Source organism: Trichosurus vulpecula, chromosome 1 (genome assembly GCF_011100635.1).
Source record: "Trichosurus vulpecula isolate mTriVul1 chromosome 1, mTriVul1.pri, whole genome shotgun sequence".
NCBI classification, from domain to species: domain Eukaryota; kingdom Metazoa; phylum Chordata; class Mammalia; order Diprotodontia; family Phalangeridae; genus Trichosurus; species Trichosurus vulpecula.
In genome coordinates, this window is record NC_050573.1 from 257,698,656 (window position 1) to 257,718,971 (window position 20,316).

At 38.6% G+C, this 20,316-nt stretch overlaps 1 protein-coding gene across 5 annotated transcripts in view; it reads right to left on the bottom strand.

The window, feature by feature from the left end:
* NOL4 (nucleolar protein 4) overlaps positions 1–18,978 on the bottom strand; it is a 455,220-nt gene extending 436,242 nt beyond the window's left edge. For all 5 annotated transcript variants that reach the window (XM_036762303.1, XM_036762298.1, XM_036762279.1 and 2 more), the window contains exon 1: positions 18,721–18,978. In XM_036762303.1, the coding sequence (XP_036618198.1) occupies positions 18,721–18,978 (258 nt within the window). The remainder of the gene's footprint in view (positions 1–18,720) is intronic.
* Between the last annotated feature and the right edge of the window lie 1,338 nt (positions 18,979–20,316).

A 20,316-nucleotide genomic window follows, 5' to 3' on the forward strand; every position in this document is an offset into this window, starting at 1 on the left:
AAGCCATTTCTTTATCTTTCTACTATATACTTATTCTTATCTCTCACTGTAGTATGGAGATAACCATGAGCCTCCAAAGGATATGCTGAGCTCAAGAATGGGTTCAGCACTGTTTATGTGTGGAGCACACGAGCTAAATGCAAGAAGATTCATTCTCAAAGGGCCAGCCTCCAGGGAGAAGCTTTCTTTCTGCCAGAGCAATGCACTAATTCATCAACTAAAGCATGAATCTCCATTGTGGGGAGGAATATTCTTATTGATAAAGGCACAGACCTTTAAAATATAGAAGTAATGTTTAACCACCATGGACGTGGCCACCATGACTTATGTAGCTGCCTCCTGTTACCACTACTGAGGGCTTCTCTTCCTATTGGTGAGTGATCCCAGCAACTTCCATTTGAGGGAAGTACTGCAGACCAGCCATTCTTGATTTTCCAGGCTACTCCATCATGCTTCAGCAACCTACTGGATATGTTCCTTTGGGCCTCTTCTCCCATTGGTTAGTTCTCCCAGGAACCTTTCCTCATTCTCAAGATTACCAGTACCCTGCCCAAGTACATCCCCCCACCCTTTTCAATTCCCTCTTAAATACTGTCTTCCCCCATTAGAATGTAAGCTCCCTGTGGGCAAGGTTGTTTTTTTTCTTTTGCTTGTATTTGTATCCTCAGGGCTTAGCACAGTGCCAGTCACTTTATGGTTGTTGTCCTTTTACTGGAAGAGGACCAAAATGGCATAGCGATATGTCAGGGGCAAGGTATAATATGTCCAGCTATGGTTGATTACACTAACATAAGCTTGTAAGGTTCTACCACAGGTTGGGCACAAATAGTCTGTATGAACATTTGGAATGGATATATCTCTAAATTTTCACATCTCATATTTCTTTTGAGCTACTGCAACTCTGCTTTGCTTAGAGCACGATGCCTTTTTTGATGTGGGTATGTCATACTGGGCAGTCCTGTATCAGTGTTTCCCATGTCTTATGATTATTAAGTTCTTTGGAAATACCTTGAGAGTGTCCTTTTATCACTTCTTCTGACCTCCATGTGAGCACTTACCCTGTGTGAGTTTTCCATAAAATAGTCTTTTAGGCAAACTTCCATTTGGCATTTGAACAACTTAGCCAGCCCATTGAAACTGTGCTCTTTGAAGTTGGGTTTAAATACTTGGCTTTTCAGTCTGAGAAAGAATCTCCTGTACCTTATTTTGCCAGAATCAGAATCTTCATAGTATAATTCAAATGGAAGTGATTCAATTTCCTGGCATGGCACTGCAATACTGTCCAGGTTTCACAGTCACACATCAATGAGGTCAGCACAATGGTTCTGTAGACCTTCAGTTTGGTAGGCAGTCTAATAACTCTTCTCTTCCACACTTTCCTTCGGAGCCTCCCAAACACTGAGCTAGGTCTCACAATGTCTGCATCGACCTCGTCATCTACATGTACATCCCTGGAAAGTATACTGATAAGCTAAATGAACTTAGCTGCATTCAGAATATCTCCATGTGCTGTAACTGATGGTTCTCCGTATGGATGGTACAGTGCTGGCTGGTGGAGAACTCTGTTTTCTTGGTGCTAATTGTCAGGCCAAAATTGGCACAAGTGGCAGAGAACTAATTCATACTCTATTGTATCTCAGTCTCAGAGGCTGCATTGAGTGCACAATCATTCACGAACAAAAAGTCACCCACCAACTCTCTCCACTTTGGTCTGGGTTTGTAGCCTTTTCAAGTTAAATAATTTACCTTCTGTGCAGTAGCTGACTTTGATGTCATTTTTGTCCTCATTGAAGGCATCTGACAACATTGCTGAAAACATCACGCATGGGAGCAAGTGCACAGCCTAGCTTCACTCCACTGGTGACTGAGTAAATATGAAAACATTATCCAGAATCCAGAATCCGTGTATACATGCTGCCATGACTGACTGATCTTATTTGAGGTTGAAGGCTCAGATGCAATGTCTTATTCTTACCCACAGGGTCATATACTCCAACCCACATCCATAGGATATACCAACACAAAATTTTCTATGGTTCTCAGTCACTTCTATCCCCAGCTCTGCTTTTTGGGACAGCAGTATTTTTCTCAGTTGAGAGTATGGTCAGTCTGAATTTATCCAATTATAATCTTGACTCAGTTTCCATCAACTGAGAAAACTCTGCCCTCCTCCCTATATGTTGCCATTTTAATGGACCTTAATCACATGAACACGATCAGTGAAGTCAAATCCACAAGTGTGGTCAAAATCTTTATTCAAGAGAAGTAAACCAAGTAAAATAAAATAATCACCTGTGTAAGCTGCACACATGCCCATTGCTCCTCTCTCATTCAGGCAAATCTTACCTAGGATATAGGCATGCCCCCCAACTTAGGAGTTTCTGGACATCCTCCATATGCTTTTCCAATCATGGCTTCTTGAATGGTAAAAGTCTGGGGTTGAGATGGGGGAGGGGGCAAGGGCAGTGGGATGTGGGGGTAGGAGGAGGGAGGTGGAGATAGATCCAGAGCAATGATTCTTCCTCCAACTGTTTTTCCTGGGTGCCAACTGCTTAGCTCTGGCCATTCCTCCAGATTACCGTACTCACAATTTCATCTTGAACTTGCTTCTACCTTCAGGAAGAAGCCCAGCTTTTATGGCCTTAGTATAGGAATAGCCATTTTTCATCTCTTGGCCTCTCCTCATCTGTCCTGAAAAAATTCCATATCTGCTTTTCCTTACATCCTTCAGTCCTAAGCCAATGGCTCCTTTCTCATCATTTTTTTAGTATGGGTAGTGGCAACCTGAAATACAAACTCCTGGTTTGTTCACTCTTCCCTTTCCCTGATGGTGCAGGCTAAGAAGAGGTAGCTTATGTAGGCATTTATGCATCATTTTTTAAGAAGGTAATCAAAGATTACTCATTTTAGTTTTCCCTGATTTACCTATTCAGGAACATATGATTAAAAAAACCACTTTCCTAGTTAAGGACCTAACACTTATTAAGTTCTTACTATGTGCTAAGCACCACGCCAAAACTGGGGATATAAAGAAAGGTAAAAGACAATATTTGCTCTTTAGACACTTACACTCTAATGGGGAGGTAAGAGAAGGCATGAAATAAGGAACTGCATTTTATTTTTACTGTGGATTCAGGCATTATGCAAGGTAGAGTGGATTTCTGTTCCTCAAATTTCTAAAATTAAGATTTCTGGATCATTTCTACATGTGACTTTGAAATCTGTCTATAATAGTAATTCAAACATCTTTGACCTTCCAAATCTCAGAGGGATCTAAAACCACTAATTGAAAAACCACATGACCTTCCTGATTCCCACAATTTAAAGCCTAATTAGATAATTACACATAGATGATAAATGCAATTTACTACAAATGTCTGGGTTTGATTGTTTGTGATTTCAAATAATATTTTTATTGTCCATTGTTGTTACTATTATTAATAGAAATAGTAGAGAGGCAATTTGGTGTCATAGATACAAGGTAAGCTTTGAAGTCGGGAAGGTCTGGGACTCTAGGTACATTTTGCTTCTGACTCCTACTAGCTGTGCGACTATAAGCAAGTCATATAATCTCTTAAGGCTCCAGATATCTCTCTAAATAAGTTGCCTAAAATGAGAAAATCACAAGTTTAGAAATCCCTTTCTACCCCTACCCCAAATTAGGATCAATCATCATTACGACCCAATTGATCTATCTCAAATCATTCCCCTAAAAGGAGACTAGTCACCTCTCCTAATCACAGACTTACCCATTCATGACTGTTGTTGTTCTTGAGTCATCTCAGTCAGAACTGACTCTTTATGATGCCCTTTGAGGTTTTCTTGGCAAAAATACTAGAGTGGTTTGCTATTTCCTTCTCCAGCTCATTTTAAAGATGAGGAAACAGGCAAACCGGATTAAGTGACTTGCCCAGGGTTATACAGCTAGGAAGTATATGAAGCCACATTTGAACTCAGGAAGATGAGTCTTCCTAACTCCAGGCCTGGGACTCTATCCACTCTGTCATCTAACTGCCTCATCCAATTCAATAACTACTCACTATTATTGACCAGCTATCAAATTCTTGGACTTAGAGCTGGACTTTAGTGAAGTTTTTTTTGTATCTGTCACTACTTATTCTACACTCAAAAAAAATCTGTTTTCACTTTTCCACCTTCATCATCCTGATTTTTAAAATTGCTCTTCAAGTTTCTCTCATGATCCCAATTTTCAACATTTTGTTTTATCACAAGTAAGACACTTTGACAGAAAAAAGATAATGTGTCTTTCCTCCTTTCTAGTCACTGTATCTCACACCACTTTTTCCCCTAGGTCCACTTCTTTTTCCCATCATTTTCTCCTCTCCTCTATTCCCTTGCTGTACTTTTTATCCCTATTCTCTACCTGTCTCTCTGTTTCTCTGAGGCACTATGTGAGTGACTGTTATTGTTATAATTATCATCATGTTCTTTTTCTCTGTCTTTATCTACAATATTTCATGTTGCCCAGCATAGGCACATCCTACTGTTTCAAAGATAACTCAGTAGAAGCGAAGACAACTTCATTACATTAAAGACAGACAATAGTTCTAAAGGGGAGAGTGGGCAGGCTGTATCGGTCAGTCAGTCAACCAATAAGCACTTATTAAGCACCTACTATGTGCCAAGCACTGTACTAATTGCTGAGGATACAAAGAAAGGCCAAAAAACCCCAACGAACAAACCAGAAAAACCAGTCCCTGCTCACAAGGAGCTCATAGACTAAGAGACACAATGTAAACAGCTACATACAAAAAGGACACAGAGAGGCCAACATGAGGATAGTTTCAGGGGAATGCAAGAAGATTAGGGAGGACTGAGAAAGGCTTTTTGCAGAAGATGGGCATTTAGCTTACACTTGAAGGAAGACACGCAAGTGGAGATGAGGAGGGAGAGAGTTCCAGGCATGGAGAGCAGCTGATGAAAAACTTTTGAGTTGGGAAATAAGAGGATTGTGGATGAAGAATAGCAAGGAGGCCAGTGTCACTAGATTTTAGAGTATGTCAAGGAGAGTAAGGTGTAAGAAGACTGGAAAGGTGTTCATATTGGGAACTGAAGGTGACTTTTAAAAATATTCCAGTATTTTTTTAAATTTAATTCTTGCTATCAATCACATTAGGTTTAGGTCAATTTACACTATTATCCTTACTTCTTTCTCATCAATATTACAGATCATACTATATTTCTTTTCTGAAATGATCTGGTACAATGGCATATAGATAACATGCAGAATCATTTATTCAAAATATGTCTATGAAAATATACAAAAGATGATCATCTTGGACCTGTGAGTTACCATTACTAAGTGCCGTTACTCAGTTGTCTGATTCAACTTACTATTTTTTCAACTGAACAAGTCTCAATGCTCTTTCCATTCTGAAGTCGAAGGTCTTAGAAAAGTCAACATTCAGTCTATGACTATAGATATTATTTCAATATCCCTTATCTTCATCCTAACATTTTTTTAAAAAAAATGTTAATGTATCACCATAGGACTCTTTCACCCAAACCACTCTCTGTCCCTCTATCCTGATGCTGATCCTTCACCCTCCAAACTTGAAAGATCCCAGGCTACTGAGCCATACGTCCTCCAGGTCAGTGTCCAGCCAGCTGCTGTGCACATACCTCCCCATCCCATTTTTTCCTCCTCTCTATTCTGAGTGTTATAGTCAGACCAAACCTAGCATTGCTTCTGGAAAGGATGTTGTCCATTAAATGTACTCTTATTTCAATAACTAGTCCTTTTGACTTCCCTAAAACAACTTTCACTAGCTACTAACTCCTTTATATTTGTAGTCTCTGAGAACAAGGATTTTCTTCCTTTTGCAAAGGCTTTTTTCACTTCATTCATTCATTCATTGAAGCTTCCTGGTATACTGAATGGAAAAGAGCCAGCTTAGGAGGCAGGAGGAGCTACATTCACGTCCTGTCTCCGACATATGTTATTCCATGACCCTGACCAAATCACCCCAACCCTCAGTGCTCTAGGCAACTCTCTAAAAAGTGCATACCTACATTAGTAGAGAGATTTTCTATACCTCAGAGTTCCCTATATCAATAGGTCTAGCGCCTATCCTATTCATTCATATGTATTGCCCAGAGAGTGCCCTTGACCCTCAAGGGAGGAAGGGGAAGAAACAAATAGCAATATTAAGAGATAAATAATCTCAAAATTATGTATATATATATGTGTGTATATATATATATATATATATATATATATATATATATATATATATATATATAGAGAGAGAGAGAGAGAGAGAGAGAGAGAGAGAGGGAGAGAGAGAGGTACACAGTGTAATTTCATATCACATCTTGATGTTCAATTAGATTATAATCAGGATAAACTATTGCCTGTCATCATTAACCTTTGAAACTCTAGCGAGCTCTCTAGCAACTTAAATAGCTTTTAAAAATAAATCAACAAATATTGATTAATGCTTGCAAATGAAAAAGGAGATAGTTTCTGCCCTGAGGAAGCTTACATTCTAATGGGGATGACCAGGTGAGATCAAATAGATCTTTCAGAGAGATACAGCTACACACAAGTATATGGATATGCATGCATACACATGTGAATACGCACACATATTTATGTATACATGCACATGTGTATATGTATACGCATGTAGGTATTTATATACATAATGTGTATATACATATTATATATGTATAATGTGCACGTACATGCTCTGTGTGTGTGTTGTTGTTGTTGTTGTTGTTCAGTTGTTTCATTCATGCTTGACTCTTCCTGAACCCATTTGGGGTTTTCTTGCTGAAGATACTAAAGTAGTTTGCTATTTCCTTCTCCAGCTCATTTTACAGGTGAGGAACTGAAGCAAACAGGGCTAATTGACTTGCCCAGGGTCACTAAGTCTGAGAACAGATTTGAATTCAGGAAGATGACTCCTCCTGACTTCTGGCCTGGCACTCTATCCACTGCACCACCTCGTTGCCAATATCTATATCTATCATCTATGATTATATATCCACACATACAAACATAAACATACTATGCATATTATATACACATGTGCATATATGTGTATATATATATATAGATCTAAATCTAGATAGATAAATAGATAGATAGATAGATAGATAGATAGATAGATAGATAGATAGATGGTTGGATGGATGGATAGATAGATAGATAGATAGATAGATAGATAGATAGATAGATAGATGGATGGAGGGATGTTTAAATCACAAGTAGCAACTGAGGAAATAAGAAAGACCTCTTGCCAAGGTGGTGTTTTAAAGAAATATTGAAGGAAGCCAGGGATGCTAAGAGTCTGAGGTGAGGAGGGAGGGTACTCTAGGAATGCGGGAAAGCCAGTGGAAAGGCATGACAGTGGTGGAGATTGAGTGTTGATCACAGGGAACAGCAACTAGCCTAAAGACAGACGGTGGAGAGGGAAGTAATGAGGAGGAAGACTGAAAAGGTAAAAGGGTTTTATGCTTTTATTTTCAAACATCAAAATTTATTTTTTCAAGCAAAAGTTTCTTTTTCCAAGAGAATTCTAAAGATTTTATACCTGTATGAACAGATAACTTGATATTTAGAAATTTACTTCTGAACCTAGGATCATAGGAGATATTACTCAGTTTCCTCTTTAGACTTGAAAGTCCCTTTGATATGCAAAAGAAGCTTGATTGTCTCTTTGTGTCATGGGAAATTAGATCTATCTTATTCCAAGCTTCTTGAAAAATTAGAATTCGAAGCTTTCATATTTCCTGCTTTCCCATTCTTTTCTATCTATCCCACAACCTAGCATTTTGATCCAGTTGTGCCCTTGTCAGAATAATAAAGGAAACAAACTTATGTGAAAAAAAAACCTTTTAGTATCTAAGTTAAAAACAGGCAAATGACCAGGATTTATAATAAAGACATTTTAATTTTAATATGAAATTTGAAAGAACATGCATTTTTAAAATAATCTCTTTTCTTCAGTATCAAGAAAGGGAAATTCCTAACTTCCTTTTCTACAGAGGGAATGTCTTGAGAAAGAGTTTTCTATTTTTATGGGCCATCATGCTTATCTTGTGCTGCTAAAAGTGAAAAAAGATCATGTTGTATTTTCATAACTCCAGGCATAAATACCATCTTTTGGTACTTATCCTATGAATTGGATGATAATACGCCAATCATTAGATCAGGACTGAGGGGTAAAGTTCCTTTACCTAAAACAATCATTACAATCTACAAAGCTGATAAATTAAGGGGAATTATTATTTTTATAAAATCATATACTGCTTTATAAAAGATTCACTATGGAATTTCATTAAATAATGAGTTAATTTAGTACACTGAAAATATTTTAACTACCAGAAATTAATTTGTATGTAGCTTTTTGAAAACCCCATTCACTGTATCAAGCAAGGGTGTACTTGTTCTAAGAGCTATCATTTGCCAATTTTCTGACTTTAAAGCTTAATAATAACATTGTTCTAGCTTTTTAAGATTTGCAAAGTGCTTCACATATGTCATCTCACTTGATCCTAAAAACCTTATGAAGGTAAGCAGCGCTGGCATTCTTGTCTCTGATTAATAGATGAGGCAAGGAAGATTCAGGGGAGCTGTGAGTTGCACATTGTCACACAGCTCATCAGTATCTGAGGCAAGATTTGAAACCAGGTGTCTTTTGACTTCAGACCCAGCACTCTGTCAACTACAGCACAGTTCCTCTCATGTGATGCAATAAACATGCTCAAGACTAGTTTAAATTAGCGAAAAAAGGCTGGATTATAGGGGAGCTGAAATTCTTTTGTCCATCTATCTACATAGTAACTCAAGCTAGATATTTACAAAGTATTTCTTGTAGAATAATATCTGCATTAATGAACAGAAGATGGCCATTTGTAATGAGCATATGGATTATGTGTATGCAAATGCAAGAAATTAAGAGCTTTAAAATTTAAACATATTGCCTTGAATCTCATTTACATTATTACTTTACTAACTTTACCCACTTTCATAGTTTATGGTAAATTTCTGCCCAGTCCTGGTTAAATTAGCACTAATTCTTAATTAGTGGAACTTAAAGCAGTAAAAATTTATTGTTTTCATGTAATAGTTTTTTGGTGCATTATAAGACAAGAAGAAGCAATAAAAATGGCATCCCTTTGCATGGCATTTTCATTAATTAAGCTTTGTTGAACTGCAACCAGAGCCAGATAAGAGAACTGTGACCCACACCCAACATTTAGGAAAATCTCCATGATATAAAGTTAAGAGCAATGGCCAATGAGATGACTTGGTTATGGCATAGGACTAATAAGTCCAAGGCTGCAAATTAGATCTCTGTGTATGCCAGAAAGCTTTGCTCCATGGTCACAGACTAAACCCCTAAGTCCAGTCAACCATCTGGCAGTTGCTGCTGTTAGTTATAGTGAAGGGTAAGTAACAGAATGTTCATTACTCTTTGCAAACTAATCACTTCTCACCAAAAAATAAATAAATAAATCCAAACAAAGACATTTTTAAAATAGCCACCACCTCTACATAAAATAGTAGAAATATAGATAATAGAGTGCCTTACCCATTCATCCTAAGAGTAGGGATCAAGGTAATAAATGTCAGGTACCAGATCTCTTCCCATAAAGCACATTCTTTTTTATTCCTATAAATATCAAGGGTCTGACGTTCTTGAACCTGATCTCTGAGTCAATTCCCCAAATCCCTGGCTTTCTTGCTCCTCTCCCAAACACTTGAAAATTTTGCCACTACAAGAATAGTTGTGACAGCTGGGTACTTGATTAAATTTCTTGAGAGCATGATATAAGAGCCCATTGTAGAAATCTTAGCTGCAAAGAAAAAGAGCAAAGCAAAAAAAAAAATCAACTTTGAGGCAGGGCAGGAAACAGCTCTGAAATTTTTACTATCAATTAAAAAATAGCAAGAGATTTACTCAAAGTCAGCCAACAAGCATTTACAAGTTGCTCTCTACCCTGCTACTTCCCAGAAAAGAAGCACCCAAAGAGGTCGTTTCTTTTAAATAGGTTACATTGTGATAATCATAAAAAAACTGATTGCAGTTTAATGATAATTGTCCATAGGCAGAAATGAGAAAGAAGAGCATTCTAGGCATGGGAGACAGACAGAGAAAATCCTCAGAGCCAAGAGATGGAGTGTCTTGGTCTTGGAACATCCAGGAAGCTAATATCACTGGATCTAAGAGTAAGGTGCAAGAAAGGTAAGAAGGGGCTCAGTTATGAAGGGCTTTAACAGAGGGTTTTGTATCTGATCCTGTAGGTAAGCTAGGGTTAAGTATGACCTGGATGGTGAACTAGTAAAGGAAACTGAAAAGCAGTCAGTCACATGGATAAGGGGAGATCAGTAGAGAGCAATGTCACATAAACCTAGAAAGGAGAGAACATCCAGAAGAGGATGATAGACAGTGTGAAAGTTTACAAAGAATTCAAGAAGTATCAGGATTGAGGTCATTGGTGACTTTGGAGAGAGGAGATTCAGTTGAATGACAAGGTTGGAAACTAGACTTCAGAGGGCTTACAAGACAATGAGGAGAGGAAGTGGAGGCACCTAGAACAGATTAGATTCTCAAGGTTTTTAGCCCAAAGAAAAAAAATACTAGGGGAGGAGAGAGAAAGAAAATGGTAGAGAGATAGGATGATAGCAGGGATGGTAAGTTCAAGTAAGAGTATTTTAAGGATGAATGAGAGAGATGGATGTCTTAGTAGTGGGGAAGGAGCTAATAGATAGAGAGAAATAGAGAGAAAGTGGGATGATAGAAGGAAGCTGAGAAAATGGAAAGGATCAAGAATGAGGAAGGGGGATTTATTTTATCAAGGAGAAGGCCCCCTCTTCATGAGAGACAAGAGTGAAGAAGTAAATAGTAGGTGAAGATGTAAAAAATAAAAAACCCTATGGGGAAAAAATTGTAATTCATTAATCTCCAAATTGTTCTTTCATTGCAAAAGTCTCAAAAGAATACATAAGTTATTTAAAAATCTCAGGGAATACAATAAAATAATGTGTGGTAGTAACCACAAATAAATCATTCATGATTTTGTTCTATTCATTAATTTGTTCATTTATTCATGAAACACTTATTAAACTCCTAATATGTGCAAAACACCAAGAGATACAGAGATAACTAAGCAGCACCTTGAGTAGCTGCTTAATAGGTGCTCATCTGATAGAATACAGTCCCTGACTTCAAAGTGCGTATAATAGGTATACAAATAACTATGGTAAAATTAGAATATAATAATTGTAAATAAGAAGTGTAAGCACGATGCCATAAGAGAGAGGAGGAAGGGGTCACTTACAGCTAGGTAGATGAAGACAGCTTTCATAGCTGGGGTATTGAAGTAGAATTTCAACAGGTGGAAGTAAAAACAGCAGAGAACATTCTAGGTATAGAGATTACGGCAATGGCTAGCAAGAAATTACCACTTTCACTGGAACATACAACACAGAAGCTACAGTGGCAAATAAGGCCTCATGTGAAAGCAGAAACATTTTTTAAAAATATATGTACAGGTGTATTTTAAGTGATGTCAATGATCCCAAGCTATTTCCTGACTCAAGAAGATATAAATGAGCTGTGATTTTTACACCAATGGATGTAGTACTCATAACAGAGAGTCATAGATCCACTGAAATACTGAATTATATGTATTCAGTCATCAATGAATTTGGAAAAAAAAAAGAGAGAGAAATTTACAAGATTTGGTTTGTTCTATCTGTGCACATTATTTTAGGACTATTCCCAACTACTAAATTTGTGAAAACATTGACAATCAATTTCTAAAAATTTCCTAGTGGTAGAACCAGGATAAGCAGTAAGTAAACGAGTAAAATAGAGAAGACTGAGCAGTAACCAGCCTTTGAGAAGATTTGGAATGTTGCCTTAAAGCAGTTTTTTTAATTGTGCTGGTTGAAACAACATTCCTACATCAAAATGTTTGTGTTGTGATCAGTCAGACACTGAATATGGAAATCTACACTTGGATTTCTAAAAAGTTTATTCACTGGCAAGTGCTTGCAATGTAGATGTGACCCCTGAGTATGCTGTTCCCATAGACTTCTTAGAATTTTCAGGATTTTTTTATGCAATAGGATACAAACTCCTTATTTTCGTAAACTGACTCCTTGTTAATCACAAAGTTTTGTAAATCTTAGCATCAGAGGATCATAGGCTCATAGGTTTAGAGTTTAGAAAGGGTACTTAGTAGTCATTGAGTCCAATTTTATCATTTTACAATTGAAGAAAGTGAGGCAGATAGCAGTTAAGTGATTTACTCAGGGTCACACAGCTGATAAAGGCTGAATCTAATTTTATTATAAGTAATTAAGATATTTAACTGAGTACTCTGTACTTAATTGTACAAGAAGATAATAACAACTACTGGCATTTATGTAGTACTTTATGGTTTGCAAAGCACTTTATATGTTTTCTGATCTTCACAGCCATTATCTCCACTTTACAGATTAAGAAACTGAGGTTGAAAGAGTTTGTGACTTGTCCAGGGTCACACAACTAAGTATCTGAGGCAGGATTTGAACTCAGATCTTCCGGACTCCAAGTCCAGAATTCTAATCATTGGGATATCTAATCACAGGAAAATATTCTAATACCCCAATGGATCATCTGTATTGAGTATTCCCCTTCAGGCAAACACACTGTAATCTCCATACCTGACCAGCATATGTGACTCCTGTCCATATCCTTCCATAAGTTCGTCACATTTCACCCCCATGTGCTAAGGTCCTTCTGCCAGTGCTCTTGATGTCAAGAGGACACTATCTATCTAATTAGATCTTTAATGATTCATTTTAAATCCCTTTATGACAGTCATTTCTATGATTTCTATGTTTCATTTTTTTTCAAATGACACATGTGGTCATTGTAACCAATGAATCCTGTTGTATTCTTATTTTTTCTACTCTCTTATGTCATAATTTGTAGTACTCCATAGATTAAAACTATGAAACATTCTTATTTCTATGTATTAAATGAGTTATTGCACCTTTAATGCACTATCTTAACTAACATATGTAAGAGAAATTCACCCTGTGTTTTAATTCTTTATTGCATTTTGATTTTTGTGTCTTGTATGGCATACATACCTGTAATTGCTTTATGATGGCTGGCTACCAATAACACAATTATAGTTATATAAACCATATGAGACACAAAAATCAACATGCATATAAACCCATCCATTCTAACACTATTAAAGGTCTGTGTGTCTGACCCTGTTGATTCTATTCATTAACATGAGCATTTTGAGACTAAAAGGAATAGGCTAGATTTATCTTAATCTCAACTATTCAAGTAAAAAAGTCATCTTAGAGAATTTACTACACAAGCAAACCCAGACTTTAAGATTCTTTTTTCTTAGGAAGCAATCAGGGTTAAATGATTTGCCCAGGGTCATACAGCAAGCATGTGTCAGACTGGATTTGAACTCAGGTCTTCCTGATTCCAGGACCAGTGCTCTATCCATTATGTCACCTAGCTGCCCCACCTTAAGATTCTTACTAGTAGATAAAGGACTGAATAGTTAGAAGAACTCCCGTCTAGTCCGTGCACTACCATACTAGCTAAATGTGTGATCTTAGGGAAGCCATTTAACATTTTGGGCCGCATCTGAAAATTGATGAGGATGGATAACATAAGTGATCTCACAGATGCCTTCCAAGTCCTTGAGTCCATTAGTCAATCATTAGATCTAGGCCAGGGATGGGGAACCTATAACCTCGAGGCCGCATGTGGCACTCTAGGTCCTCAAGTGTAACCCTTTGACTGAATCCCAATTTCACAGAATAAATCCCATTAATAAAAGGATTTGTTCTGTAAAACTAGATTCAGTCAAAAGGCTGCAGCCGAGGACCTATGAGGCCACATATGGCCTCGAGGCTGCAGGTTCCCCATCTCTGATCAAGGCCTTTCTTAATGCCACAGGATTGCCATTTCTGAAAGTTCTATAATTACCACTTTCAATACCCCCTCATGCCATTCCCCTTTGTCCATGTCACTGCAAGACTGTGAGTAGAATATACAGACTAACCCCCTGCATGCTCCTTTCTTGATGTGTAGAGTGGTCTTTAAGCAGAGGGGGATCATGTTAGAATGGGCAAACTCCCCATTCCTTTGAAATTGCTAAGATGGTGAAGATCCTTTACAGAGAGCAAAAATCTCATGTAGATAAATTGGTGTATACACTTGGAAAGAGCCCTTAAGTAATTAGAAACCCTCTAGTTTCTCTTTTTTTTGCTATTATCCTTTTGTTAAGGAAGGTGATTCTCCAAGCACACTTAATGGACAGAGTTTATCTCTCCCTTGATATTCCTCCTGCTAGTCAGACCTATACATGAATGAAGAAGAGACTCACTTGGTAATTGGTGGCTACATTCATGAGTGATGGGGAAGGAAACAAAATAAAGCAGAAAAAGCTGGACTCATATCAAGATAAATATTTGGGAGTCTCCCCCCTATTTCATGACCATTTCACATCATAGCAATCAGGTGTCTTCCACGGCTTCAGCTGTCTTATTAGTGATCCTATCTTACCACGTCTAGACCAAGGCCCTATCCATATAGAGGAATGCGTAGCCAAGTGCCCCAGGCATGAATCTGTGCCCAGAAGAAACATACACATCATCTGTAGGGTCCTTAAATAGCTTACTTCCTTCACACAAAGGGGGTGAATCACGATAAACATATAGAGGGATGTATAACCAAATCCACAGCTAAGTAACTCACAAAAACCATAACTGTTTATAAACTGCTACATGAATATTCACCCTAATGATTGTACAGTAATCAGCTTATAGTATACACAACAGAACAATAGAAATCTGTGGCTTACAGATTGCAGAAATGAATAAATCATTATTTTTTAAAGATGTAACTAAAGATAACACATTTTTTTCTTTTATGTTCTCAAGTGGGATAAATATAAGAGGAAGCAATTATAAGAAAAGCAACAATTTAGACTTCAGCGTCTGTTCCTACAGATTTATAGAAAAAAGAGTAGTCTTCACATTACTTCATCACTCAATTTAGATTAGAGTTCTTGTATTGGCCTCTGAATGAATCAAAAACAAAACACAGGCTTACTTTGCTTTCCAGTTTTCTGAAATAGAATGGCTTTTGAAAGAGATGTTTATATCACATTAGCCTTATTCCTAGCCTGAAGCTTTGAACATTTTGTGGCAGATACCTAAGTTTGCTTTCTAAAATATGGGATAAAATAATACACTCTGCATAGAGTAAGATGGAATTATGATGTCATAGGCACATGTTATGTGACAGTTATGTCATTAAGGACCAACTAGGTAGAGAATCTAAAGAAACCAGAATGAGAACTATCAAAGAAGGAAAACCTGCTACCATAGTAAGGCCAAGGGATGAGTACCACTGATGAAAAAACTTTGTACTATTTAATGTCATCCATATGGCTTATTGCTCAGTTTTTTACCTCTAAAAAAGTCTAAGTTGGGCATCATTTAAGATGCAGGGCAGCCTGCTCTGTTTGAAAGAACATAGGCAAATGATATTGGTAATTTGAAATGGAATGGAATATTCTCTGGACTTCAGGCATAAATATTTCACTACATATGTGTTGTTGTCCGACTGAATCTAAAATGGCTGTTTGGCAGGATGGTGTTGCTTGGTGACCGAGTGTATGTCTCCTAGACCACAGAATGATCTGAATATCAGGCCTGATTCCTTCATAATGTTCTTGAATGGTCAAATACATTGAAGGATACATTTGTTTCTCAAAATGCCCTACTGTCATATACTATCAGTAAATATTTATTAATACTATGGTTTTGTAACCAGTTGGGATTAGGCTTCATTAAGAGCTCTATTCTAAAGCTTACTATATATCATGTATGGAAAATAAAAAAACAAAACCAAGTATTTTTACTATGAGACTACAAGACAATCCTTGCTTCAATTAAGTCTATGTTGTATGTCTAGTCTGTGCAACCTCCCAGTTGCTATCAGTCTCTCTTTCTTTCATTAGAATCAAGTAGTTAATTAGCCCCAGCCTGTCCTCTCCCCTTCTCTCTTTTCCTTTAACGCAGCAGTAATGATGTCTAATTACCAGCAGCAGTGGATTACTGCACGGTCAGGAGCAAATCTCTCTGGCTGACAGCAAAACTGAGCAACAAACCCCAACACCTCCAGTAGCTAAGAATTATTCTTGGAACTGGACTGGAAAGGTATCTTACCTGCCCCCCCCCTGCTTTTTTTAAACTAGTATATCTTTGGAGTCAAAATAGTGATTTTTTTTTCATTGAGTGAGTATGCTCCTATTGAAAATTATCAATGGGCATTTCAAAGAGAGAAATAATGATTTTCATATGTGGAGAAACAAATGGTATAAGAAACCTGGTTTGGGGGGGTTTAAAGAAAAAAAAAACTCTGATACAGAGGTGGACTGTTTCTACTAGCAGAAGGGGCTTACCTTTCTGTGACAACGGCAGCATAAAAATTTCATAAACCACCATAGAGCAGTAGGGTTGTTCATGAATTATAAACCTCTTCAACATTTTGATGCAGTCTTGAATGGGAGGCAGAGCTTTTAAGCTCTAGACAAAAACCATTGTCTTCTCACCACCTGAAAGTTGGATGGCTTTTTCTCTAAAACTTCCAGATGTGCTTTGCTTTAAGGAAAACCAAAATGAATTCACTAACTTATCATGAGCTTTAGAATAATTTCTGTAATAATCTTGAACTATGCCATGACAACTCAAACTCAGTGTGTCCTTAGTAAAGGTGTTTCTGAGGAGGTTGATGTTTGGCATTCACTTTTATCTCACAAATTCACATGATTTTGATGTCATATTTAGGATTATGTATACATATTTTCAAATGACTAGATTCAAATCATAATCAGCTCACTCAGCTCACACATACGTGAAGCCACCTGATAGGTTACCAGAGGGAAATAAGTTTTCCCTGGAAGAAGGAAGGTAGAAAAAGTTTCTGGCACCAAAAATTTTCTCTAAAACACATCTCATTCTGGTCAAAAGATCTTTTATGTCTTTATTAAGTACCTTTTTTATAAGGTGGATTATTCTTTTGTTTGTCTTTAATTAGTCTAGTCATGTCCAAATGACAAGTCCATTTACTTATAAATTATGATTTCTATTATCAGCTAATTTTTAAAACAGATTTCCAATTCTTAAAATTACAATTTCATAAAGTAAAAAACTGTTGATATTCATTCTACTATTTCTACAATAAATATAGATCATTTGAATATTCAACTAAGCTCTACAAATTATGCCTACATTAAATAGTGGGGTGGAGGGTGGATGTCAATTTAACAATTGTCTTGAGTAAAGCCAAAGGTAAAGGAAAGGTCTGACTCATAGATACACCAAGTAAAACAACACAGTTTCTATACTTAGTTTATGTCATTTACTTCCATTTCCCATTTTCCTAGTGCCCAGACACCCATAAAATACGCCCACCAAAAAAGACATTCTTATTTGAAAAGAAGAAATTGTTTCAAAGGTAAACCAGCCTTCTTACTAATACCTTGGAAAAAAAACTACATTCAAATATTTTCATTTTCCTCTATCATGGTGAAGGTAGAGTGGCTCCCTAGAAGTCTCCTCTTTTGCATACTCTAGGGATATTGTAAACAATGACTGCCAGTAGTAAATAAGGATGCTTAAGAAACCAGAAAGTCAAGGTAGAAATGAAAAGATGGATGTGTTACCTTCTGTCATCTCCCAAATCAGGAGGCTACCTACCGTGGCATGATGTAGAAAAGAAAAGCATTATTAATTTGACATATGCAAACCTACTTGTGGCCCATAGTTCCCATCTTCTTAAATAGGAAATTCTGGTGCTCCTGCTGCTACCCAACATTATAGCTCTTCTGCTATGAGAAAGAACCAAGTCTAGCTTTCCAGGCTCAGATCTCGCAAAGCTGGCAATGCTAGTGGTTCTCAGCGACTGTGCTTAAAGCAAGCTTCATAGCTGTGAGAGACTTGAGCAATCCCAGAAAGAGTAAGCAATAAATACAGCATTTGATCGCGCTCAGAGCCCGTGTCTCTCTTTGTTGATCATCGTCTAACTGCTTCTTTATTTGCGGAGGGGGAGCGAACACACCCGCATATCTAAAATCTAACCAGTCATCGCAATAATCCAGGCGTGCGTGCCTGCCGGCTGCCCCGCGTCTCCCAGGCTGTGGTCTAACAATAAAACCTGATATCCTGGGGAAACCCCCAAATCAACGACCAGCGCCACACTCGGGCTTTGTGCCAATAAGGAGACACTATACACTATCGATCAGAATCGTACATTATCAAACCGGGCAGTGGCGGCGGTGGGATGAGGCTGTGGCCTTTATGTGGCGGGCAGGACACACGCCAGACGGGCAGCTGAGGAGACGGGACAATAGCCCACCCCCAAAGCCGACTCCTGCCCGGAGAGAAGCTGCAGAGGAGGGTGCGGGGAAGGGAAAGGGAAAGGGGAAGGAGGGGACTCGAAGTGTATCAGGGCTGTGCAATAAAGGACCACAAAGACTTAACTGTGGGGAGAAACGTGCCTGGCAAATGCGATATAGGGATGACTGGGGGCGGGCAGGTGGAGGGGGGGAGGGAGAGAAACGAGCCAACTGTGGCTTCCCCCTTCCCCTCCAGGCTGCCTCGGTGGGTCGCTCGGCGGACAAACACGAGAGGAAGGCAGGGACTTCACTAACCGTGGTTTTGACCGGCACGAAGAGCACTTGCTTGCCACCTCCACCATTGACCTCGTCCGAGTGGCCGAGCTGGAAACCTTTCGATTTGACCCAGAATTTAAATTTGGCATTATCCGTGGAGCTCGACTCGGAGCCGTTCAAGAGCTGGACGATCCGGTCGTATTTTTTACGGGTCACCGTCTTGGTCTTTCCGGAGTCTCCGTAAGTCCGGAGGCACCAGTCCTGAAACTGACGGTACATGTCCCGGTCGCTCTCCATGATCCCCTCGGAGACAGCCGGATACCACCCTCCACGCCACGCCACGCCACGCCACCGAAATGGGCCGCCTGGATTTTCCAAATGTACTTTGCACCTGTTCACCTAGTGCTCATGAAAAATGCATCCACTACCACAATGTGGAACAAGAGGAGGTCCCGCTTGCAATCAGATCCTGGCTTTAGGGGGCTGGGGTGGGGGAGGGAGGAGAGGGTCCGGGTCAGGGAAGGGGGGTGGGGAGCAATCAGTGCCGAGATCTACCAAGTCTCTTGTTCATTTTTAATTGCACTGGCTTACAGAAGAGGGGAAGACGGGGGTCTCTGAAGCTTTTCTTATCCTTCTACGTGATCAGTCTCTTTAATGTTGTTCAGCCAGGACCATCCCAACGTCTCCAACAGCGTCTAGCCCAGAGGGGTTTGGTTTAAAATAACTAAAACCCAATATCTTGGTGTACTAAAAATGCAAAATGTTTACTTGTGTTCAGGCCTAGGATAGCATCCCTCCTCTAGGTCCCATCCCAGATAGCGCAGGTTTAAAAAAAAAAAAAAAAAGGAGCCTGCCCTCCTCAAATCTCCAAGGGCTTTTTCTCTCCTGATTGTCCTGGAGGATTGATCCTTTCCCTAAAGCAGCCTCTATCCTGGCTGCAAACACTGGAGGGCAAATTGGTCGCTTGAGCTCACCCCCTTCCAGGGTCCTGCTTCTCCTTTGCGCTCACTGCTTTGGGCATTAAGGTGCTAAGAGCAGTGAAAGTTCTTACCTGTCATCTTATACACCTATCAGAATTTGTTTCACAGTAACAGAATTCTTTCTTTTTTAAAAAATACCTTGAAATTTAAGCTCACCATATTCATCTGGGCTGAATTTCAGCTCCACATCTATGTCCTACTAGTTAAACCCCAGGATATAAGCTATTCATATATTGATATTCATATGGAGTTTGTACATGATCAACTATTGGACGGAAGAGAAATTTCAATTCCAGTTGGATGTTGGTAAATGAAAGAAGGCGGCTGTCGGTGTGTCTGCCAGTTTAATAATGGTGCACACATGTAGGACTCCTCTGGTTTATCCTCCCGTCTCCGCTAAACTGGTCACAAGACATTGAAGTAAGTTTATGGTACAAAAGCTCAGAAAACCTTTGTTTAAAATAAAAGCTTGATTATTTTTCTCCCTTTGCTTGGCCAATAGTTTCAAATTCATACATTCGGTTTCTGGTTTCTTTTTTCCCCCTGCCACGTAATGAACACCCCCTCCTCTGATGAAAGTGGCCAAATTGTGAGTTCCGCCGGATGATTTTCCCAGGCAAATGTAGTGTGCGGCTCCTCCATTCAATATTTCATT